This window comes from Pollicipes pollicipes, unplaced genomic scaffold (assembly GCF_011947565.3).
Source record: "Pollicipes pollicipes isolate AB1234 unplaced genomic scaffold, Ppol_2.1 Scaffold_4219;HRSCAF=4965_pilon_pilon_pilon, whole genome shotgun sequence".
Taxonomy (NCBI): Eukaryota; Metazoa; Arthropoda; class Thecostraca; order Pollicipedomorpha; family Pollicipedidae; genus Pollicipes; species Pollicipes pollicipes.
In genome coordinates, this window is record NW_023596448.1 from 29,134,258 (window position 1) to 29,159,911 (window position 25,654).

The 25,654-nt window shown below is 57.3% G+C and overlaps 1 protein-coding gene across 1 annotated transcript in view; it reads left to right on the forward strand.

The window, feature by feature from the left end:
- The first annotated feature begins 3,938 nt into the window (after positions 1–3,938).
- The window catches only part of LOC119095139 (intersectin-2), a 151,655-nt gene continuing 129,939 nt past the window's right edge, over positions 3,939–25,654 (forward strand). The window contains exons 1-2 of the mRNA XM_037218022.1: positions 3,939–4,777; positions 23,297–23,402. Coding sequence (XP_037073917.1) covers positions 4,706–4,777; positions 23,297–23,402 — 178 coding nt within the window. The 5' untranslated portion in view covers positions 3,939–4,705. The remainder of the gene's footprint in view (positions 4,778–23,296; positions 23,403–25,654) is intronic.

Genomic DNA, 25,654 nt, shown 5'->3' on the forward strand with positions numbered 1-25,654 from the left:
GTGCATTCAACACTGGCAGGAAAACCATTTTCTAAGCTCACAGCTGGCCATGTTTACACAGCATTTTAAAAGGACGCACGCTATCGCTTCGCATGCAACTCTTTACAGCATGAACATCGGAAAGACATGTCAAGATGTCACAGACAGGACACACACACACACACACACACACACACACACACACACACACACACACACACACACACACACACACACACACACATATATATATATATATATATATATATATATAATATATATATATATATATATATGTCTTCGTATGTGTGTACTTAATTCAGAGTGCAATTAGTGGGAAGGATCACGCTCGCGTGCAGTGCGATACGTAGCATGCATGCTTTACGTATTGCGCTGCTTCAGTATATGTTTTACGCATTTCAAACATTTCAAACGGTAATATTATCATTTCTAACGCTGCCTAAGGTTCCAAGGCTTCATTAGATTTGAATCCGGGTGCCGAAATTATGCGATCCAAATGCGACGCCTCAGGTGAGGCAGGGGTGCTCGCCTCTACCACGCTCTTCTGTGACTGTGATGGTTATTTCTGGCTAACTTGCATGCTTCCAAATCACCTCTGTTTTGTTTTTGCCTACACTTTACACCAGATATTTCCTTTGTCCGTTTTCTTTTGCTTGGTAGACCGAGACCAAAAATGAAGCCGTGGAGATTAATTACACTTCCTTAAAACATATCTGATTTTTTCTGGAACGACTGGAAAATCATTAATCCTAAAAGTAGTAATATCAACCTAACAAACCTCGATCATTGAAAATGTTACCACTTTTGCACTTAACGCTTCAGCGTAATGTTACGAACTATAGCGCTGCCATAACGCCTCAGGGCCTGCTCGCCTCGTAAGCGGCCGTTGTTAGAGCCAAAACCGGGCATGATAAATGCAGCGTAAAAAAAGGCTGCAGGAACAGAAAACGTTTGTTACGCTTTGGGAGAATGTTGAGCCGCCTTCTACGCATTTAACTCGGCATCGACTTTTTGTTTGGCTTAGAACCCATCAACGTTTACTGCTGCTATTGCTTCACCAGGGAGCGGGCGATCCTGGCTACCTGATCGTGAGTGATGGTTAGAAAAAGTTTATCTCTGGTACTAATCGCTTCCAGCACCTTTTTACAACTCAGCCATGGTTTCATTATTCTACCGGGACGATCTGTTGGCTGTCGCTACCATTTTATTTGACTCGTAGGTTTGGTTCTTATAGTTATTTAATGTTGTTTTTGTCCCATCCAAGGCTTACAAGCAGGGTGCGGCCTTGCCTGACCTGGTCGAGCTCGGTCGTAACCGGAGCTCGGTCGGTGGGACTGTGACTGTGTCGGAGCTCGGTCGTAACCTGTGTACCGGAGCTCGGTCGTAACTGTGACCGGAGCTCGGTCGTAACTGTGGCCGGAGCTCGGTCGTAACTGTGAACGGAGCTCGGTCGTAACCGTGGCCGGAGCTCAGTCGGGACTGTGAACGGAGCTCAGTCGTAACTGTGGCCGGAGATCGGTCGTAACTGTGACCGGAGCTCGGTCGTAACCGTGGCCGGAGCTCGGTCATAACGGTGACCGGAGCTCGGTCGTAACTGTGACGGGAGCTCGGCCGTAACGGTGGCCGGAGCTCGGTCGTAACTGTGGCCGGAGCTCAGTCGTAACCGTGGCCGGAGCTCGGTCGTAACTGTGACCGGGGCTCGGTCGTAACTGTAGCCGGAGCTCGGTCGTAACTGTGGCCGAAGCTTGGTCGTAACTGTGGCCGAAGCTCGGTCGTAACTGTAGCCGAAGCTCGTTTGTAACTGTGACCAGAGCTCGGTCGTAACCGCGGCTGGAGCTCGGTCGTGGCTGTGGCCGGAGCTCGGTCGTAGCTGTAGCCGGAGCTCGGTCGTAACTGTCACTGGAGTTTGGTCGTAACTGGACTCGGCTTGCGCATTGAGGCTTCTTGATTCAATGCGAGATATGCAACGCGAACCCCATGGATAGCAAGCATTGTGGTAAATTGACGCTGCAGCCTGTACTTGCCTGATATACACCGCACGAGACACCAGCAATGCCGTGCATTTGTCAGTCCACTGAGTGCCGTTACATTGCGGTAGGCTGGCCCGGATCCCTCAGAAAACAATTAGCCTTGCCACCATTCAAGACAATCATATTTTGCGGGGAACCGGAAGCTCCTTCGCCCGTGAGGTCGTGACCTTCCTGCCACTGCAGAGCACTGGGGCAGCGCACCGGGCCGACGTTCTGTCACCGGGCCGTGACCTTCTCACGTGCACGGGGCCTTGACCCTGGGCGCCCAGTGTGTCAGGCTCGCCTGCCCAGCGACACTGTACCGCACGCGCCCTCCGGCCCGGCCCGACGGGACAGGACCGATGGCACCATCCATTGCGCGGTATTGATTTCTGCAGGCTTGTCGCCTTATCATGGACGCGTTTTTGCTCCGTCTGGACGATTGTAGTTTCCAGCGATCGTTACGGGACAAGTCCTTCCCCTGGCGATGCAGATCTGCGTGTTTGGACAAGTTCTGCTGCGTGCTCGGTATACGCAGCGAGGAATGCTGGAATGTGTCCTCAGAGTGACACTGGCCGGCCAGGTGTTCTATTTATGGCGTGAGGAGAGGACGTGACAGCGTCAGTCGAGGAAAGGAAATCAAAGAAGCGGTGTTTATCATTCGAAAACTCCCACAAGGAAATCCTACCAACCTTCTTCACAATAGGAACGGACCGTTCTCACGCTAATGGAGACACACATTTGCATGATCTTCGCAGTTAAAAGAGTCGGAAAGAGCGTGTCACGCCCACACCGCGGCCGCGTGAGAACTAACCCCGCCCTCGTCTTCCGCAGGTGGTTCGCTGCCGGCGAAGGCACCCGTAACTGCGCAGCTGGGTACACCGCCAGAGTCTGGCACAGGCGAGCCGGAGTACCCAGCTCTGCTGCGAATCGTCAAGAGACCGACCACAGCACCCAGCCCTGCTGCGAACCGCCGACGGGCCGACCGCAGCAGCCAGACAGCCAGACAGGCTGACCGCAGCAACCGGGGTTGAGCCCAGCTTTGACCGACTCGGGCTGAACGCAGGAGTGGTGCGGAGAGGAGCGGCCACGAGGGGACGTGCAGCGTCACGCCGTCACCGTCCGGGGGGCCGCGCGCCGCCATCTGACGCCCCCGACGAGCCTGAGCGCCTCTGAGGCGTAGAGCGGACATTGTCAGCCGCGACGCCACGGGCTGTCCCGGCGCTGGTCCGACTCCCTGTCCGGCTGGTTCGACTCACTGTCGACTCACTGTCCGGACAGTCGACCTCGACCGACCTCCCTACGCTCGTCTCCCCGCCTTTCCCCCGTGAAAGGCGCCCGGAGCGCGCCAGGGTTCACCACAGACGCCTCGGTCAGGTCAACCTGGGTCAGCTGACGTCTGAGGTTTGAAGGGCGCCCGAGGTCAACCGACGTCCGCCTTTTTGGGGTCGCACGAAGCCAGCTGGCGTTTGCTTTACGAAGTTCAAACGAGGTCAGACGGCGGTCCTGCCAAGGTCAGCAGAGCTCAGGACACCTCGGCGCACAGCCAGGTCAGCAGCTCGTCTCCCGGCAGGCAGGACGTCCGCCGGGCCGGGGTCAGCAGAGGTCAGAGTGACACCACTCCGCTCGGCAGGAGGGCCGGATCCGCGCGCGAGGCGCCGCCACTCACGTCATCACAGAGTCAGGGAGTGGCCGCGAGGCGCGCTGCGCCGCCCAGCCGCCGGCTCAGAGCCGCCTGAGCTCCACCTCCGGAGGTGCTGCGCCACCGGCGCCGCTCCGCAGTCCAGCGCCAGCGCGCAGCGCGCGACCCAGCGGCAATTAGCGCCTCTGGCATTCGAGGGAGCGGGTACGGGGCGCCGACACGCCAGCAGCGCCGCCCGGCCGGGCCCTGTCGCCGACGTCGGTTGTGGATCGGCCAGTCGACGCGCCGCGCGTGCAACGTGACTCACCGACGGCTGGACGGCTGAAATTCAAACTCGGTCGGTGTGCCCCCGCGGCGCGCTGCGGTGATCACCAGGCATCTGGACCAACGGACCGGACCAACGGCACAGTGGGCACGAGACGCGTCACGAGTGGACCGGTGATCGCGGACGGTGAACTAATTCGCTGCGATTTCGGATCGGTGAAACGTTGGACCGGCAGCCAGGCGAGTCGGTGACACGCCGAGGGTTTGGTGCGTAGGCCGGTGAAACGTCAAGGACGTCATCACTGCAGGGCTGTGGCTTACGTGGAACGATCGCTGCGAGGTTGTGGCGCACGCGGAACAATCGCTGCGAGTTTGTGGTGCGCGTGGAACGATCGCGGCGAGTTTACAGCGCACGCAGAACAATCGCTGCGAGTTTGTGACCGCACGCGAAACAATCGCTGCGGGTTTGTGGTGCGAGTGGAACCATCGCTGCGAGTTTACAGCGCACGCGGAACAATCGCTGCGAGTTTGTGACCGCACGTGGAACAATCGCTGCAAGTTTGTGGTGCACGTGGAACAATCGTTACGAGTTTGTGGTGCGCGTGGAACAATCGCTGCGTGTGGCGCACGTAAAGCGATCCCTGTAACTGCACAACCGACGTGAAACTGCTGCTGCTTATTTGCAATCCACGTTAAGTGTTCACCGGGATTCTGCGACAGTATCAACTGAATGAGTGAAACAAACAGTGGAAAGCGATAAATCTTCAGTGCTTACGCTACAGAGAACACCATGGGAAGATCGTGGTGGAAATTTTGGCAACGGAAGAAACCGAAGAAGGAGCAGCCCAACATCAACATATGGGTGAGTGCTATGGATTGGATCCATGATGCCCATAAAAGTTAGCCCATCCCTACTTTCGATCCTAAAGCATGTCGAAAATCACTGACTCGCTGACTGCCTGATCACCGACTCATCACCCTGCGACCACTGGAACTAACGATTGCCTTATCTGCCGACTACCATTTGATGACGTCACTGGCTTCCCTCAGCTCTACACACATAGCACAGTGCTGCGTCCAGATTGTTCAGTCTTAGTCCCATGCTAAGACCGCCTCCACGCCGCCACCAAGCGGTGGTTCGTTTATACTCCGACATGACACATGTTCACCGACCCCTGCGTCCTCGCCCCCCACAGGAAGCCTGCGCGACAATGGGACCCCCGCCCTGATACCCTCCGCCGGTCGTGATATCTCGCGCAGCATCACGCCGTCAGCCGTCACGCCGTCAGCCGTCACGCCGTCAGCCGTCACGCCGTCACGACGCATGCCGTCACGATGTTGCTGCCCCGCGGCGAACCCCGTCGAAGCCGCGGGACTATTTTGGTCCGAGCTGCGCCGCGCGTCACGTGGCTGCGCCTGCGCGCGCTGCTCTCGTCACAGACGATTTATGTTGATTCTGGGAACTCCTGCATACCGGGCGGGCGGGCGAGCGTTTATGCTGTCGGATGCCGGGCAATAGCGCCCGTGCAGTGCGGCAGCGTGAGTTCCGTTCCAGCCGTAATTTACATGCGCCCGTGTGCGCTGCACTGCACGGAACTGCCGCCAGTCGCTAGGCTCGCGCACGATATTCTTTTATGACGTTCGTCGCTGCACGTAAGTGCTATATGGCCGCGAGTGGATGCGCAGAAAAAATTCCACTGGCCTCTAAAAGTAAATCAAACGACTTCGTTACAATTTTGGTCGAGTTTGAGGCTGGGAGGCGTCCGCGCACCACTTCCAGGTCGCTGAGACTTGGCTTGGGTTCTAGCCTGATGGCTGATTCCAGGGAGGGGGGTCTGCTGTCGCTGACGCCATCTGCACGGCGGCTGTGACATCCTGCAGCGAGCAGCGAGCCGGCGGCGGCACGCTGACCTGACACTGTATCGTCTGACACTGACACTGCTGACCTGACACCTGACACGTCGGCAGCGAGCCCCAGGCGCGGGGCCGTCGGCGACATGTCACCCGCAGGACGTGACGTGTCGTGTGCCCCGTTGCTGTTGGACGCGACACGCCTCGTGTCACGCTCCTGGGAGGGGGGGGAGGGGAGGGGGACGTGTCGTGTCATGCGTTCGGCCTCAGGTGACACCGGTGCTGCCGGGCCTGTGTGAGTTACGGGACGTCCCGAGGTCGCTCCCGCCCCGACACGCGCCAGACCCGGCGGAGCTGGCCCGAGGTCAGGGGCGGAGGGGCCGCCGAGCGCCTCACTGATATCCGCCGGCCGGGTACGATCTGCCAGAGCGGCGGGCCCACCAAGGGTCCTGCCCGTGGAGCCGGCGCCGCTTACACAGCTGCACCGTCGGGAGGCCAGGCACCCCGTGTCCACGCAACTGAGCCGTGCCCACGCGGCGCCTTTTACGTAGCTGCACCACCGGGACTCCAGACGCGCCCGTGTCACCTCTGCACGCACCTGAGCCGTGCCGACGCGGCGCCGCTTACGCAGCTGCACCACCGGGACTCCAGACGCGCCCGTGTCACCTCTGCACGCACCCGAGCCGTGCCGACGCGGCGCCGCTTACGCAGCTGCACCGCCGGGAGTCCAGGCGTCGCGTGTCGCCTCTGCACGCACCTCAGCCGCGCCGGTGCGGCGCCTGATTGACCCGCACGTGGATCGGCTATCCATGTCGACGGTGCGGCGTTATTGTCCCTAGCTGCCAATTAGCGCCGCTCGGCCGCCTGCAGCGATCACTCGTGAGGCCCGGAGCGTGACCGGCGCGCCGTCTCATCGCCTCACCGCGGCGGCCGTAATGGGCCACGTTTGATCGGCTGACTACGGCTGAGGGTGACCCGCGGGGGAGGGGGCAGGGGCGCCTCCAGGTGGAGTGGGAGGGGGGCAGGAGCGCTGCGCTTTGTACCTGTAAGGAACGCACTGCTGGGAAAATCATGCCGGTGTCCGGTTTGCAGATTGGTGCCCCACCCGACCCCACACCACTCCAACCCCCAGGTGTGACGCCTGGGCGCGTCCCTACCGGCGTCGTTGCGCGGGCGGCCGAGAGCTGAGGGCGGTGCGGGCGGCCGAGCTTCGCGGCGCGCAGCCCGGCCCGCCTGACCGGAATACCAAACGGACGCGTGCGAACTTTCGCTCCGCCCGCGCCCGCACTGGAGTCGTGACAGCCCGGGGCTAATGACTCCCGACGCGACTCATGACTCGCGAGTTAAGACTCGCGGCGCGAGTAGAGGCTCTGATCTGAGACACCTGATCTGACTCTGGTGTTGATAGGAGGCTGCGGACTCCAATCATGAATCCCGGGCATGACTCCCGGGCATGACCCCCAGACTGAGACTCACACGTGAGTCAGGGCTTTAATACGAGACGCCTGTGAGGACTAAAATACCGGTCCTGGTACTCCCGAACGGACTTGTGCCTCCCGATCCGAAACTCCTGAAGTGGCTCGAGGTTGAGGCTGGTGGTCCTGGCAAAGCGACAGATCTGTGTCACAAACTGCGAAGACGTTGCCAAGTGCTTGATGAAACCCCCAATGTAACTCATTTTCGTCGTTTGGTGGAAATGAAACTTCTCTGAACCCCTAAAATCTTAGTCGGTTCTCTCTTTCTGGCGATAGAAAACGTTGGGCGAGGCGTGATCGGGACCCCTGACAAAATGAGGGCCTGTATTGACGAGACAGAAGGACCTGGTTGGATGCCTCTGACAGGCAAACGGGGACAACTTATCGGTGCGTGAGGATGCACGAGACATTCACACCTCCTCCCAATTCACATCTCCTCTCCTCATGCAACAGAAGGCTTCAGATGGACAACTCCGTCCGACCTCTTGTCTGAGACCTTGACCAGCTCCCAAATCTGATTGAGACTGTACACTGTAAGCGGTCCGAGAGACGTTGTTAACACGCTGCAAACGATCATAACAGTCAGGTTACCTGACTTAACATGAGTTGATTCATCAATTACGCCAGCCGTTGCGTAGCTTGTAGCTGTAGGGCGCGCCAGCATCTCTGGCGATTTACCGGCCGTCGAGCCGTTTAGTTCTAAACGGATAGATAGCTACCAAGAAACATGGCAACCTGACTGTCGCTTAGCAACTGAAGGTACGTCATTCCAACGACCAAGTCCATGAATAAATCCGCCGTCCAAAGGTTGTGACGGCCTGCGGTGCGGTCTTCAGTTTGATGGAGCGCGCCGAAAAATGAACATCATGCGTGACACACACAAGCCGTCGGCGTCACGCTCGCTCTTCACGGTGTTTCGTTTGATTATTTAGCCGTTCCCGTGCCGCTTCACGGACGACGAGGAGCGCCACCGAACTCCAGACCGGTGGAGGTGGCGCCAGTCCACAGGGCGCGTTTTGGTCGACATTCATCCAAACCTGTTTGTGTGATGTCGTCTAATTGTCCCAGGTAGGGCATCGAAAGTCCATCAGGGAGACAAACTATGACTGGCTGGATTCGAGACCCGTCACGCCACGGCTGTCGCGGCCTATCGGGCAGCGCCAGGCGAGAATCCTGGCGTCAGGCGAGAATCCTGGTGTCAGGTGAGAATCCTGGCGTCAGGTGGGAATCCTGGCGTCAGGCGAGAATCCTGGCGCCAGGCGAGAATCCTGGGGTCAGGCGATGATCCTGGCGTCAGGCGAGAATCCTGGCGTCAGACGAGAACCCTGGCGTCAGGCGACAGACGACTGGAAGGACGCTGTGAAAACTTTCATCACCGCCGAGGCCTAAACACATGTCAGACGCCGGCTAACGCCCACCGCCGGAGCGGGTAACCACTGGTCCACAATCTGGCGACGGAGCGGGCAGGTGGTCGCCTGCGAGGCGTCCCCGCCGCACTGGGTGCAGGGATGTCCTCCCCCGCGCTGTGTGCGCCCCTCGCCGGATGCCGTCCGGCCGCCGGTATGCGCGTCGCAGCAGCCGTGCCGGTCGCCAGTGCACGGCGCTGCGCAGGCGGTGGGCCGCGCGCCGAGCACGCGTGCCGGCGGCACCCAGCGCCGAGTGTGGTCCGCCCGGCGGCGGGGCCAGGGCCAGACATCTCCCGTGCCGCCGCTCGTTAAACAGGGACGGCACGTGAGAAGTGCTTGGAAAAGGGGAAAGTTTAGATTGTCATCGTGTATTCTGATGGCGGCTCTCGTCTAAAACCTCTCGACCCCCCCCCCCCCCCCGCCCCACACACACACACTGTGGTCCTGTCACGAGTGTGGAACACAGCTCACCGGTCTAAGATCGGGTGTGACCCCCGGCCGGGCGCGGCTGGGCGCGCCTCTGGCCGCCGCGTGCGTCAGGGGCACGCCGCAGACGCGTCCGGCTCGGCCCAGGCGGTCGAAGGAACGGAGAGCGGCCGCCGCCGGCGGCCGGCCGCGCTCAGCCCCGCGAGCTGGCGGTCCGGGCCTCTGCCGGGGCCGCGGCCTGGCCGCCCCGCCCTGCCCTCAGGCGACGGTCCGGACCCGTGCAGGTCACTGCAGCACAGCAAGGCCGGGGCCTGTGACAGATCGGGACGGAACATCACGTGCTGTCGTGTCACATTGTCTGACCGTTTTACACCAGTTACTTTGCCTCTGAGCTTGAGTGATGTTCATGCTACATCCATACACAAAGGCTATTTGTTTTCACTGCACCATGCAAAGAGGACCGGGAAACAAAGGCTAGCACGGTTGTCGCGGTCTTGGCAGCGCATTTGTTTGGGGCGAAGGTTGATCCTTGTTTTGTCATGTTGAAAGCCTGATGTTGATCAAGACGAATCGTGACTCTTTCACTGTGCAGAACGGCTCTGACATATGCTCATAACTATACATGAGGTAGCGTTTAAAGCGTTACTGGTGGCGATTCATCAGTGAAACATGCGAGGCGATGAGTAAGCTGTTTCTCTGCGCGGTTTTTTACGTACATGAATAAGGTTTTGAAGGTCTCGTTTCTTGTGATTAGTAGGCGCGTTTCATCTCCGATGGATCTGAAGAAGCGAGCATATCCTGCGTCCTTGATGTTAGTGGCTCGTGCGTCACTGGTCTCTCGCTGTTTCGGGAATTGGCAAACGGAAATAACAAAGCGGTTAGAGTAAGATTCAAGCCGCACAGGGCGTTCTGCGTCAGATTATCACGGGAAATGATTATCAAATGAAATTACGTGCCTGGGTAGGTGCATTCCCCAATAACCGTGGGTAGTTCGCGGGAGCCCGAGTCCATGCTGAAGTCGGTGGATGTTGGTGCTGCATCTGCTACCTGTGTTAATACAATGCGTGGTTCTTCACATTATATTACGCATAGTCCATCAATAGACCATCTAAAGGATGCCAGCATTAGGGCTAGCGATAGAACGCATGGTCTTTGCGGATGATATAAGCAAGACACGCCTGAAGTGAATGGTTTTCAGCATTGTCATTATGCGTATACTACATAATATGGTCACAGACTCGTCGTCACGAGGTTAAAACGTCGAGTTTTGTTTCGATATGGGCAATACAGGTCTGGTCTAATGAACGTCAGTCCGTCTAACGTCTAATAAATAAATAACGTCTAACGAACAATAAACGTCGATGATTGTCAGAATAAGAACTTTCAATGCATGTCTTTACAGAGACAAGGCTCTATCAAGGTGATATCACAGTTCATGTGCTGTGTGTCTGGATGGTATGTACAATACGTGCTGGCCATGTCACGTGTCATGACAGCTACAGAGACCTTGCCGCCGCCGTCACCATCTCAGCTGCGGTGTGCTATGGGACTGACCCTCGGCCGTGCGGCTGGCCGCTGTGGATTGGTTGGAGCGGCACCCTCTCGACCCGGAGGGCCGTCTTCTCGGCCCGGATTGGTGCTCTCACGGCCCGCAGCGGTGACCTCTCGGTCCATATCGGCACTCTCTCGGCGCCCTCTCGGTCCATATCGGCACTCTCTCGGCGCCCTCTCGGTCCATATCGGCATTCTCTCGGCCCGGAGCGGCGCCCTCCCGGCCCGGATCGGCACTCTCTCGGCCCGGAGCGACACCCTCTCGGCCCGGAGCGGCGTCCTCTCGGCCCGTAGCGGCGCCCACTCCGTCCATATCGGCACTCTCTCGGCGCCCTCTCGGTCCATATCGGCACTCTCTCGGCCCGAAGCTGCACTCTCTCGGCCCGGAGCGGCGCCCTCTCGGCCCGGAGCGGCACCCTCTCGGCCCGCAGCGACACCCTCTCGGCCCGGAGCGACACCCTCTCAGCCCGCAGCGGCACTCTCTCGGCCCGGAGCGGCGCCCTCTCGGCCCGGAGTGAGACCCTCTCGGCCCGCAGCGGCACCCTCTCGGCTCGGAGCGACACCCTCTCGGCCCGCAGCGGCACTCTCTCGGCCCGGAGCGGCGTCCTCTCGGCCCGGAGTGACACCCTCTCGGCCCGCAGCGGCACTCTCTCGGCCCGGAGCGGCGTCCTCTCGGCCCGGAGCGAGACCCTCTCGGCCCGGAGCGGCACCCTCTCGGCCCGCAGCGGCACCCTCTCGGCCCGGAGCGGCACCCTCTCGGCCCGGAGCGACACCCTCTCGGCTCGGAGTGGCGTCCTCTCGGCTCGGATCGACACCCTCTCGGCCCGGAGCGGTACCCTCTCGACCCGAAGCGGCGCCCTCTCGGCCCGAAGCGGCACCCTCTCGACCCGGATCGGCACTCTCTCGGCCCGGAGCGACACCCTCCCGGCCCGCAGCGGCGTCCTCTCGGCCCGGAGCGGCGTCGCGCCGACCCTCGTGCGTCAGTCAGCCGTGTCCGGGGTGGTGATACCATCTCGGACACGGCGCGGTGCCAGGCGACAGAGTGCTGGCGCCGTTTATCATTCCGGGCGCCGACAGCGCCGCATGGAAATTACCGGACAGCCGCGGTCGGTACCGCTCCCAGCCGGCATCCCGCAGACCGGGACGTCGCGCCTCCATTGAGGCGCTGTCATGACTGTTTGGGGATATGAATCAGCATGCTGGCGTCGTGTAAACATTGGTGGGGTCGTTACGAGCTGATGACGGGACTCGCGGGTGCTCCACTTATGCGCCGCAAGAGGCCGTCGGAAAACATGTTTTGAGATTTACGAAGTGGCGCTGAATTCCGATCGGTGTAATACCGCTAGCACGTGGGCGATATTCCGCGGCGCCTTCGGTGTAAACATCTGTTCCACTGGATGTCGCACTGCGGTCTAAGCAGCAGCAAAACCGTGAGTGCATTCCGTTGCTTACTAACGGACGGTGAACCATTAGCAAGTGGCATGCAGCACCGTCTGATATAGGTGACTTGGGGTCCATAAAGTGGAATTAGGCGGCCACTGCCAGGTCAACTACAGAAGCCCACACTTAAGCGCCTAGATGCATGCTCTTTGACGGTTCTCTAGGCTGAGCAATTCGCTACATGCTGACTGAAATGCTCACATCACAAGGATACAATGTGCATTTAAAGTGAAGAACATGGAGCGTAAAGCGTCAAGTGTTTTTCCATTAAATGAGGTTTTCAGGGTGGGCCCGAAGCATTGCACGCGCTTTCCCGTTCGATGGCCGCCTCGGGCGGCAACTGATGGTGACCGCAGGCTTGGCCTGGATCTGTCCGGCCGGGAGGCGGGGTGTTACATGATGACGTCATGTTCCGTCCAGGCCCCGTGACTGCCGGCCGCGGCGGGCGGCCGCCGCACGGTCCGAGTGGGAGCCGCCCCCATCCCCGCCCTCCGGGTCTCTGGCGAGCTGGGACCGATCTGAAATCGCGCCAGGGCGGCGGCGGCGGCCCTGTGCTCTCGCATACACACATACGCACGCACACGCGCACGCACACACGCGCGCGAGCATGCACGCATGCACGCACGCGCGCAAGCACGCACGCACGCACGCACTCACGCGCGCAAGCATGACACACGTACGTACGTACGCACACACGCGCACGCACGCACGCACGCACGCACGCACGTACGCACGCACGCAATCAACTCCGAGTGACCCTGGGTGCCGTCAGAGCAGTGGCATCCCAGCCCGGTACGCAGGCTGGGGCTTCTGACGCCGGTGGGGTCGCAGTACGTCAGTCAATGTCTTATTCATGAGCTCTGCTGTAGCGGTTTTGCATCACCGCTGGTGCATAGCAGATTATGTTAAGCAGATACTAAATCAAACCAATGAGATGTTTGGAGCATGAATCAGCTTATCATCCGCATATCCCGGACGTGTACAGTTCGTTTGGTATCGTCTTTGGATGATTATGGCTTGTATGTTACGGAACAGCTGCAATTTACGGCGAACGTTTTGGGATAATAAACCTGTTCGATATCCAAACACCTCGCATTTATCACGCTGTCATTTAATGATGAGTGTTGATTGCTGTTAGCTATCGCTGCAATGTGTCATCATATTCAATGTTGGTTGTCCAGCACTGTCGAAGGCGTGAATAAATCATTAGTCATTGTACGTATCGCCTGTATAAATATGTACATTTATGTGCCTGTATACGTACATAGTGGATTCTGGAGCGAATTCCACGCACGCCTATGCTGGAGCAAGAATGAATCCAACGTGTAAGATTGGCGGGGAAGAAATGTTCCGAATACCGAAAGACAGTTGTTCGCCCCCTTGAGGGTAGGGCACTCAAAACAGTAGCGGATCAGTTCGAGGTGCTGCATGGACAGATCCAATGCACAACTAGTGCTGGTAGGGTATCAGGTTTAAAGAGATTGGTCCTTCCCGGAAATATTTTTAATGTTAACCTTCCTATACCGAACAGAAAAAAGGGTTTTTCAATTGTAGCAAATCACAGCAATGGAAACACCACTAAGATTTGCGGCGTGGCGAACTGAGATGACACTGGATGTGAAGCGTAAGCGATTGGGGCTTGTCATCGTTTGAAAACCATCGGTAACCAGCCAGTCACCTGGAGCGTCGTGTGGTAACCAACGTCGTCTGTAGCATCGTCGTGGTAACCGACCTGTCACCTGGGCAGACGTGTGACGGCCAAGGCGACGGCAGACGTGTGGAATAAATCAGGCGCGATCATGTAAATGTTGCCACGACTGAGCTAAGGGAGGAGCTAGGCGCCTTCGTGAATCCATGCCAGCGAGTCGGATCAATGCGTTTGAAGGCCACAGCCTGAGGCCAAGACTCTGATGGCCTTTCGGGAGGGCCTGTGACAGAGAGAGGTTCGCTGACACTGTGTGTCGGCGGGCTCCCCTGTCGGGGTGTGATGGTCTTGTTTCGCCGTCGAGATCTGGACCGGCTCTCAACTCATAATCTCTTGCCTTTTCGGTATAAAACAATGCCACGTTTCTGCCTGTTGATCGAGTCGGTAAGTTGAAGTGACAGTGATTGCGCGATGGCACAGGAAAACTTCGACTGAGCAGCTCGCAAACAAATACCTTAAGCATCTTACATCACGGCATTTGAGGAATTGCGTGACTTGCCTCTGAAAACTGCACACCGGTGCGATCGGCGGTAGCAAAGATAGCCCAACAAAAGCGTGACTAATCGGGCGGGACCGGCCCTACTCGGCCTGTGGCCCTGCTCCTAAAGACGATTTTTTGCGCTACGCTGTGGCCTTAACGGTGTGTACAAAATGCGGCCATATGTGAAATCATTGCTATGTGGTAGTCGCTTCCCATACGGCCAAACATCCAGGGTTAAACTGTGCTATCGTGAGGAGCACGCTCCTTGCAAAAAGGGGGTGGCACGACTTTTATGCACTCGAGGAGTGTCCGGATTTTGACATGGCAGCGAATGCAGCGATTTTTGCAATTACACGAACTGCAAATCTTCTGCAATGATGTCATGGCTCTTGCAATGTCCATTTAACGGATTGCATGAACCTTCGACGAAGGGCTTTGCCGGTTTTCAGTAGTTTTTGTAAGAAAAGTGTTCCACCAGGGACGCCACCCATCACTCCTATCGTCGCCTCAGGCAACACAGATCCGTCCTGCAGTCATGGAGTCCTGTAGTCAGTTGGCGGCACTTTTTGTCCACGTTTCCAGCTTTGAGGCATTATGACGAGAACATAATAGGGAGGATCCAATAGGAGAGTCATCGGTGCAGTAGGCCCCCTTCAGGCGTATCGCGGGACCTGGAAAAAATGAGAAAAAATTTTGGACCCGCGAAATTGATCACACCCCCAGGCAAACTTTACGTTCACAGAAGCTTGAACATGACCAAAGCGCGTCAGTGACCAAACGACCCGGCTTTTAACAAGTGGTGTTTCGACTGAAGTTGTATAAGATGGCAAAATGTTGGGTAAGTGCGTATTGGTTGAATAGTGCAGGGTCTCAGTCCAATGGAGGAGCACCAAAAACGCAGATCCGCGCCTCCCGCTCTGCAACCCGCATCCACCCTCTCATGGCGATACCCCAAATCCGCCCTGGCAAAGAGCCATGTTCAGCAAGTTGTTTGACACTGTTGAATTACCACCGCTATATTGTAGATGTACACATGCGTGCTGTATGTTGTACGTGTTTCGCCTCGGGCTGTAATTAAGTTTTCGGGAGAAAGTCTGAGCAATCCTTTTGCCTGAAACGAGTGTTTGGTTGGCTGAATCCTTTGAGGTCTATAAGACACCTGTACTTTTTACGTTCACGTATATTTTTTAATTCGGCTGGTGATTCGAGATGTATAACACTCCTGCTCCATCGTCAGCCAATTCTAATCACTTTTTTGCCAAGGCATTCTTTGCGTTAAACCATAACCTGCCAAACCGCTTGCCGGGCCGGCGTAGGAACGAGGGGGGGGGGACCAGGACCAGTTCTTTTCTCGCGAATTACTTACCTGAGGCTGCTACCTATGACGTCACAAGCTTGCAGACAGCGTATATAATCACAGGTCTGACGGCGCTCACCTGACATCACTGTTCAGTTTGGCTACACCAGCCCCCTTCTCGGTACACCAGCATTTTCCACGAGCCCTTTGTAAGAGTCATCGCTGTTAACAATGGATTTTTCACATGCCTATCCTTTGTCTGCAATTGTTTTCTTCAGCTCTTTCCCCGAACCGACTTTTTCCAGCCGACCAAATAATTTCGGTCCAAGTTGTTTAGGTTCGCCCGTACATGGGGAGCGTTCTTTGATGACCGTTGTGTCTGAATGTGTAAGGCTTATGTATGACTGAATGTAAGGCGTATGTGTGTGTGTTATTATGTTCTTATTTTTTCGTGTATAGTGTATTTATTGCTTTTAAAACTGAACTGTTTCGGGCACTGGATTTTTGCGTGTGGATTGCGTACGGTCTAAATGCACAAATAAACAAGTGATTTCGTCACATACAAGCAGCTGTATTCCAAGGCGTAGGAACTAATGTGACGCACTTATTTGTGACGTCATAGATTGCAGCTTGTGAACGACGTTTGGCAATGAGAGACGGGTCCCAGTTGGACCGGGGCTTACAAACTCATGAATATTACTGTGATGAATGGAGATCATTAGCATGGGCAGGCCCTCTCATTTTGTGAAACATTCGGGCGCCCCTGACCTGCTACCAAGCAGCCAGTCCCAGTGACAGAACTGCTCTCTGCATCAAAACGATTTCTCAGAGCCGGGTAGTGCAGAATCCTTACGGAGCGGTACAATATCCAACGTGTCTCATAGCGGTAACACCATATTCGGCGGCTTATGCAGGGCTCCGGAATGTCAGTTTAACTCAGTTCAGATCACCAGCCAGGCACTGCAATATACTACAGCAGCGCAAGGCGCACTTACGGCGTATAAACGTATAGATTTACCCCGCGATTAGGCCCTGGGCCGGGGTCAGTCGGATACCGAGCTGAAGGCCAGGGTCGGTCGGGTGCTGAGCTGAAGGGTCGGTCGGACGCCGAGATGAAGGGTCGTTCGGGTGCCAGGCTGAAGGGTTGGTCGGGTGTCGAGCTGAAGGGTTGGTCGGGTGTCGGGCTGAAGGGTTGGTCGGGTGTCAGGCTGAAGGGTTGGTCGGGTGTCGAGCTAGAGGATCGGTCGGGTGCCAGGCTGAAGGGTCGGTCAGGCGCCGAGATGAAGGGACTGTCGGGTGTCGAGCTGAACGGTCGGTCCAATGACGAGCTGAAGGGTCAGTCCAGGGCCGAGCTGAAGGGTCGGTCCAATGCCGCGCTGAAGGTCGCGGGGTCAGCTGCGCCGCCGCCTCCCCCGCGGCCTCCGATTGGCCGCTGCTCCGCATACGAATGGAGGCCATGATGGCCGGCGGCGGTGTCGGCGACTTCTGACGCGCCGCCCTGCGCGCCGCCGCCGGCCGGCGCGCAGGGCGGCGCGCGTCGCCGCCGCGGCGTCGTGTTGCGCCACGGCATAACGAGTGCGCGCGGCAGCCGCGGGCGCCCCCCCCCCCCCTCCCACCTGCCGGCCACGTGCTCGCCCTGAGAACGAGGCTAATCAAGCCCGTCGCCGCGACCTTGTGCACGATTGCAGGGGCGGAGTGACTGGTCCAATTCGGGGACGAAGCTCACTGACGCGCTGCAGAGGCTTGGGTGTCCTGGTCGAGCGAAGATCTGGACGAACGGGCGTCGTCGTGGTGACAATGCCTGGAAGACACCGTTCTGGCTGCTGCTTTGGTGATCATGTCATGACTGCGCCTCTGGTAATCATGTCATGACTGCGCCTCTGGTGATTATGCCATGACTGCGCCTCTGGTGACCATGTCGTGGCTACGCCTTTGGTGATCATGTCATGGCTACGCCTCTGATGATCATGTTATGACTACGACCATGGTGATCATGTCATGACTGCGCCCCCGGTGATCATGTCATGACTACGCCTGTGATGATCATGTCGTGATTACGCCTCTGGTGATCATATCATTATTACATCTCTGGTAACCATGTCCCGACTAATCCTTCGGTGATTATGCCATGACTACGCTTCTTGTGGCCATGTCATCACTACGCCTCTGGCAATCATGTCCTGATTGCTCATCCAGTGATTGTCATGACTACGCCTGCGGTGATCATGTCATGACCACATCTCTGATGATAATGTCATAATCCCACGTTTGTGAGCATGTCATGACTACACCAGTGCTGGTAATGTAATGGAAGCGGCTCTGGTGATCGTGCCATGACTATGCCTGCAGCGATCATGCCCTGGTTGCACGTCTAGTTTGTGCGATTCGTCACTGTCCCAGTTTCCGTGATACTACAAAGCTCCGATTACTGTCCACGCGATGTGCTCCAGCGCAGACCCCCCCCCCCTCCCCACCCCAGCGCGGGCCATAGCTTGCCCAAGCCCCCAACTGAAGCAGCTCGTCCAAAGCTCACGGAACGGCGGGCGCTACCGTTCTAAGCTATTATCTCTCCACGCGGTCACGCATGGCTGATGTGGCTGTTCTGTCAGAGGCTTCTGGCCGCGCAGTCGCGCGTGGCTGATGTGGCTGTTCTGTCAGAGGCGCGCTCCGGTCGCGTCTCTGGGACAGGGGACAGCCACACTCTGCGGCGCCCAGTTTTTGCACCGGTGCCGGCCAGCCGGCTGAGCGCCGCGCCGCCGCCGCCGCCATGTCCGCCTCCATTCAGACGTCGCCGTCCGTCTGCGGATTAGTGTCCAGCTCTAGCCCGGCGATGCCGTCACAGCGCCGACCGACCGGGTCATCACGGCGGGCTGAGCCCGGTCACCGCCGGCGTGTGACGTCATACGACGGGGGCGAGGAGCGGGGCTGACCCGGGAGGGGGTGGTCAGCGCTGCGGCGGGCCAGGCTCCAATCAAGGCGTTTGTTGGTCTCATCCTCCTCAGCCGGCTGGCTCCCATGGCGACCCTGTTGCTGCGGCATCCTGTCAGCTGCGGAAGGTATCAGCGTGGCGCCCTCTGTTCTTCACGCCTCACCGAGGAAACGGCGGCTCTGTGCCAGCGACGCAAACTCGCCTGGTGACGGCTCAGACGCCACTGGCTCCCAGTCGCGTGGAAGGTTGTTACCCGGTGTAGCGTGCGTTGTCAATATTAAGCCATTAGTGAGCTAGCTAGTCTAACCAGCTTGCTCGTGTACAAATGCTCACACTGGGAAAATACTCATAAATATATGCGTATATGTAAGGTGTAAGATATAGGTATAGATATAGATCGATATATATATATATATATATATATATATATATATATATATATATATGTATATATATGAAGAACAAAAAACTCTATGTTCGGGACAACCGCCGCTACTTTTTATGTTAAATCCGTCAACGTTTCGATTCACTAGACTATCATCATCAGCACACTTTCTTACACAATGAAACAAAGCTATATTCAACAAACGTCGCTAGGCTGTTGTACCGATAGCGCTGATGGCAAGTAAGTTAATAGTCATGGTTAACACACTTCAACACGAGCACACGCTGTTGTTGCACATGAGCGCATGTGTGCTCGTGCTTAATCGTGCTCACCATCACCACTAACGTACTTGCCATCAGCGATAAAGGTGATATAACCTCGTGATGTTTGTGAAATGTGGCCTTGTTTCCATTGTGTACAAAGGCGTACTGACGGTGACTCCCGAATGTATCGAAATGTTGACGAATTTGACCTCAAAATAGCGAGTGCTGTCCTTGACATCAAGTTTTTACTTATTCTCACTATTCAAGGATTTCCATATTTTATGATAGGCGGTTGGAACTAGTGTAAGAAGGGTGTATCAGGGTTGAACGTAAGCCAATGTGTGCTATTGTACAAGCTGGACGTTCTTGCTAAAGACGTGTATAGACGGCTTGAAAATCGTCCCAACACAGCATAAGGTACCTGCTCACTAGCTGAGACGGACTATTCGAACGACTGTTTTCATTCACGCACTAAACACGCACGCTTTCATCCGAGTACAGAGCTGTGATGAGCCCACCGCAGCTCTGGGGTGGGAACCGTTGCTGGCTGCCCCGGGGGGGGGGGGAGGGGCGTCCTCGGGCCGGGCGAGACGGGCGCCAACGGGGTGACAACCTCGCTCACCCGCATGCCGCCGGCCACGGCTCGGGTCAGAGGTCAACAGTCGGCGGTGCGCGCGGCGGCACGGCGCGAGCTTGCGGGCGCCTCGGCGTGGCTTTGGCAGCACCGATCTGACAAATGATCAGCAAAAACACAACGTGACTGGCGACATTCCACGGGCCGGGGCGGAGACCGCCGGTGGGCCGGACACAGCGGCGCTCCTCGGCCATGGACGCAGGGACCGCTGGCAGGATTGTCTCGCGCCCACCGCCGTGAAAATGTGCTGGACTTTACACGCGTGGTCCACCTAATGGCGCACGGGAGCGGCATGCGGCGGCATGTCACTTACAGCGAAGCGGGTCTCGGCACTGTTCGTAGTTGGGGATTTTCTGGACACGCAGTGCCGTAGTTGGAAATTTGCTGGGGGGGGGGGGGGGGGGGGCCGCCAGGCCGGCTCGCCTCCATGGCAATGTGGGCATGCTCTCAGCCACACTGACTACGTCACAGGGCAACTGCGGGAAACCTGTAGGCAGCGTGGCTCGGAGCTACGCTGCCGACCTGCTCTGTAGCGGTAGCAGCGAGGCTCATTCCCCCGACTGCCTATGGACGGACGATGCAGGTTTTGAAAGGCAATGCAAGATGAGCGACAGCCATCAGCAGACAGCAATCCCAGCAGATAGCAATTGGTCGCAGTTCGCAGATCGTAGACAACAGTCGATCGACAGCAGACAGCAATCCCAATCATTGGTTCACATCAGGGAGCAGTGATCACTCAACAGCAAGCCGCTGGCCTGGTCCGCAGGGCCCTGGAGGCACTCTTCCTCCTCACTGCGCGAACTGAGCCGGCGCCCGGGTGTGTGGGCTCCAGCTCGAGAGGACGCGGTCCAGAGAGTGCACAGCTCCTCGTCACAACAAACAGACGAGGGGCAGGCGGGCCCGTCCGCCGGGCCGGCCGCCTCCTCCGGGACACCGCCCGCGGCGGGCGCCGTCCCGCCGGCCCGGCGGCGGCGGCGGCCGAGTGCTGAGTACACGGGCAGAGGAGCGGCGCCTCGCGGGGAGCGGCGTCAGCGAACGTGTCCAGGAGCGAGAGCCCGGGCGTGCTCTGACATTTGCGCAAAAGTTTCAGTTCCGCTATTGTCCCGAGTGCGCCGTCAGTCGCAGACCAGGGCGGCGTCGCCAGCGCGGTGCAGTCTTCCCTGGGCGCGTCGGCGGTCGAGGTCACGCTGGTTTGGGTGGGACCCACCCCGGCAGTTAGATCCGACGGCCCTGTTATACGTCCCGCCTGCTTGAGAGCCACTCCCACTATCTGCACATCTTGAGAAGGCAAGATTGATGCGTTCCAGCCCTCCAACTGATCTGATGCATAAGACCGCAGTGCGAAACTGGGTTTTGCACTCTCGTGTTTTAAATCCTTATAAAATTACTGAGTGGCTTTTGCGGTCAGTGGTCTCATTCCGTCAGCGATCTTCATCGCCACCGAAAAGTCGTGTGGTGACCTGGACTGATTACGCAGCCGCGCTCTGCGACCCGACCCCAAGAGCGCGTGACTCGTGTAGTTATTGTTGGCCAGGCCACCTCCGCTCCGGAGAGCCGGGCGTGTTTGCCGAACCGCACTCGAATTTCAGCTTCGCGCGCCGGCATAAACACTCGCTGTGCCCGTGCCGACGCACTCACGGCTTAACGCTGGCCAGGTGACAGGCTACTCTGTTTATTTGCGTTCGTCGAGCGGCGAAACGGAAGTGGTTTACCACCAGGGGGCAGAGCTGCGGGGCGAGGCACGACTCGGACCGGTGCTGGCGGCCGGCCGCCCGCGCCCGCCCTGGCGGACAAAGGAACCCGTCCGGCGCCGCCACCGCCTGCGGCTATGCAAACAGGCTTAGGGTATCCCCAATCTACCACGGATGTCTCGGTTGATGGCTTGGCCTCAGGGCCGCAGGATCTCGCAGGGATATAAAACAGATGTCGGTTGTGGTGTCACGCGCCGCCACTTTGGACGATGCGGTGCTGCACCCCCTCGCGTGGTGCTGCACACACGGTACGCCTACGTCTCGCAGCACGGAAGTATCTCGAGTCACGTGGCAGATCGAAAGGGCTGATATAGCGATCACACTTGTAGTAGCATCCACGTTGCCTTCCATTGATATTGATTGGTATCAATAGTAATCATTTTCATTTGGCTCCTGTTTAAGTGCCGTGCATTGAAAGTTAAAGCCAGTGCTTTCCATTGTGAAACTCTGCAAAGAATAAGCTTAGAAGGGTAATGTATCGACTCGTTTCAATGGACCACCAGTGGATGAAAGAGCATAAAACAGTGAAAAGAACGTTTTTGATTATGCTTAAAGATTTGATCCGAATCTTTTGAGTGATGAATTTCTGGGATTAGAGCTCGCGCTATGTAGCGCTCGTGCAAACCCTGACGAACAACCATCCGACCGTGCAATTCTAGGTTAACGGCATGATTTGGTGGCGAAGGTTTAACGTGCCACAATGTTCGGTACGGCTCGTCCTGCCCTCTGACGTCACGTGACTTTTAGCGCGACCGCTGCCGCCGACCGCGGAGCATGTCTGTCAAGGGCAAATGGCGAGAGGCAGAAGAGACCCTCCCCCCCTCCCCCCCCCCCCCCCCGCCTCGTGTGGATGGATCGGATGGAAGGCGCGCTATCCAACTGGGCCAATGGCGCGAACCGTGTTGTTAGAAGCACTAAAATATAGCAGGCCTCACCAGAAACAATGTGCGCTTACATAGTTGTTTGATCGACAAAGCAATTTATCATTCCGCATCCCGTCGCATTAATACAGAAGTCTCCATATTGGGGCGGATGGTGCTGGGACTTAAAGATAGCCGTGATACCTAGATTTTGCATATTGCCATCGACGACGACGTTGATATCCTCATGTGAAGGGAGCTATGTCCGGCGAACTATGAATGCTGAGTGTGAGAGCACCTCTACCTGATGTGCACACTGGATGTTCCCGAGGCAAGGACGGCACCACCGGCGGATGATCGGGACCGGGGGGGGGGGGGGATGGGGTGTGCTTTAGATGCACTCTTTCCATGCAGCTCGATTGCGACAGATAACGTTGAATGTCGATAGAGTCCAGAGACTCATCCCCGTCCCCCCTGGGGTTCCGCTCCGGTCCCGAAGTACGGATGATTGTCAAGATTTTCGTCACAATTAACACTAAAATCGCGTCCAAATTTTCACAGATATCACGCAGTGATATTGACTGGGTGCTTGATGCCATTCATACATCATTCCACTGAATCATATTCACACATGCATGATGTCAGTGAATCACTTTCACATTCATACAACACCGAATAGAAGGCGCTCGCCAGAATTACTCCCTACATGCAAGGATGACTTGCGGTTCCTGATCCGTGGGAATAAATCTACCTCTAGCGGCCTCTTTTCCATGACGTTAAAGCTCTCCGCCGACTTCAAACCTTGCGCCAGAATGTGGATAGACCCGTGACTTCGTGACCTTGTCCCGCCCGAGCTGCCGCACGAGGTCGGCCGCTGCTGCCGCCATCCGCCGGTGCGTGTTTGACCGAGTCGACCCTCCGTTTCAGAGCGAGCTCGATGCAGCAGCCAGGGACCTGCAGGACCGGCCGGCCGGCGACGGACCCTGCCCGCCGGAGCCCGAGGCCACGCAGCAGATGCAGCTCCTGCTCAAAGGTCAGTGACAGCCGCGGCTGCGAGCAGGGCCCGTCCTTGCCGTCTCGCGTGCGGTCCCTAGATTGATGGAGGGAGGGGAGGGGAGGGGGGACAGGCAGCAGGTCGGCGGACCACCCACACAGCTCGGTCTGCTTGCAGTACACGCAGCGGTCTGATTGTAAGCGCCGCAGGTGCCTGAACGGAAGCAATATGTTTCGGATGGTTGGATGGCATCTTCCTTATTAGTATCAGCGTGCGACAGAGGTCTGGGTGATGCGTTTCACGCGGCCGCAACGGTGCTGTCGCTGCCCGCCCTCTAGCGTGTGGGACAGGAACTAGATGGAGACCTCGGAATAGGTGGCGCTGGTGGCGGGTGATAATTGGGATTACGTTTGGAGAGCAACGGTACACCTATTTGACCTATCTGAGACCGCAAATACCAGCTCAGCTTGATACTTAGTGAGACACCTATACTGACCCTTCCAAACACGGTTGACCCCATTAAATAAGCGTGGAGGTGTACCAACAAATTCACTGGCGCCCATTGCTGTCGTGGAAACATCACTGCATGCAGACCTGCGCGCGGCTGTCGACCTTAATCAAGTCTTGGGCCGCCACAAGTGGCAGTTATATTAAATTGTCCCAGCGTAACGTGGTAGCCGGTTTTAGAGCGTGTGGCGGTTTGTGGTCTTGCCTCCATCGAACCATTGCAGCGTCAGCGTCATAATATCGTTATCACAGCTGTCTAAATAGAAAGTAGCGTGAGGTACAGATCATAATGTTATTAAACATGCCGCGTACCATTTTTAGCTGTTGCAGGCACGTAACCAGGTCTTTCCGCAGGGGAAGAGTCAAACATTAGATTTCACCCGAGCTCCTGCGAATTTGGACCGAACTACTGCTAAATCACCGAGTACCTCGTGTAAATCTCTTGGCATGAGAGAGGCCTGGCCCGTCCCCCGTGGCTACGTCTCTGATCAGCGGACTGTGGTGCTCCTATTAGGCATTGGGATGATGTTTATTTTCAGGCAAACTGATATCATTTATCCGGGCTCAGCATCTAAGCCGGACTGGCAAGAAAAGCATGATAAAGATCAAAATATGAGTCAATGGCTGGCTTTTTAGGTTATCTGAGCCGCGGTCTTTGAGATGTGTTATCGATCAGCTTATTGGGCCTGTTCCATTGGGTCAGTTGTTTAGAACGTCTGCCTTCGACTTCATCCACCCGCGACGGGGTGGGCTCGTGCCGCTATTCGCTCGCTCACTGTGTGCTCCTGACTGGGATGACCCAAGGTCGGGCTACTGACTGGGATGACCCGAGGTCAGGCCCCTGACTGGGACGGCCTGAGATCGGGCTCCTGGCTGGGACGGCCTGAGATCGGGCTCCTGACTGGGACGGCCTGAGGTCGGGCTCCTGACTGGGATGACCCGAGGTCAGGCCCCTGACTGGGACGGCCTGAGATCGGGCTCCTGACTGGGATGACCTGAGGTCGGGCTCATGACTGGGACGGCCTGAGAACGGGCTCCTGACTGGGATGACCTGGGGTCAGGCCCCTGACTGGGACGGCCTGAGATCGGGCTCCTGACTGGGACGGCCTAAGGTCGGGCTCCTGACTGGGACGGGCCGAGATCGGGCTCCTGACTGGGATGACCCGAGGTCGGGCTCCTGACTGGGACAGCCCGAAGTCGGGCTCCTGACTGGGATGACCTGAGGTCGGGCTCCCGACTAGGATGACCCGAGATCGGGCTCCTGACTGGGATGGCCCGAAGTCGGGCTCCTGACTGGAACGGCCCGAAGTCGGGCTCCTGACTGGGACGGCCCGAGGTCGGGCTCCTGACTGGGATGACTTGAGGTCGGGCTCCTGACTAGGATGACCCAATGTCGGGCCCCTGACTGGGACGGCCCGAGGCTGGTGGCAGCGACCACGCGTAAGATTGGTTGACATCAGAGGGTAAGACCGTCCGTGTCGAGCTGACATGACATTAAATATGACGTGACACATTGACATAGCACATGACATGACACATTAAATCTTCGCCACAGTTTGTTGCAGTTTGCCAGGCATTGTGCGATCGGATCTTGCGGTCCGGACTCACGCAACAGCGCGGGTGCTGCTGAGCGTGGGTGCTGATCCCAGACACCCATGCTGGCAAAAGGCTTTGGACGAAATCGGCGAGAGTCTGATCGAGGGTGCTGCTGAAATTAATTAGCGTGTTTCGCTTTTCTTTTAACGGACCGCTATCACGACTCACAGTCAACATGATTGTGCTTA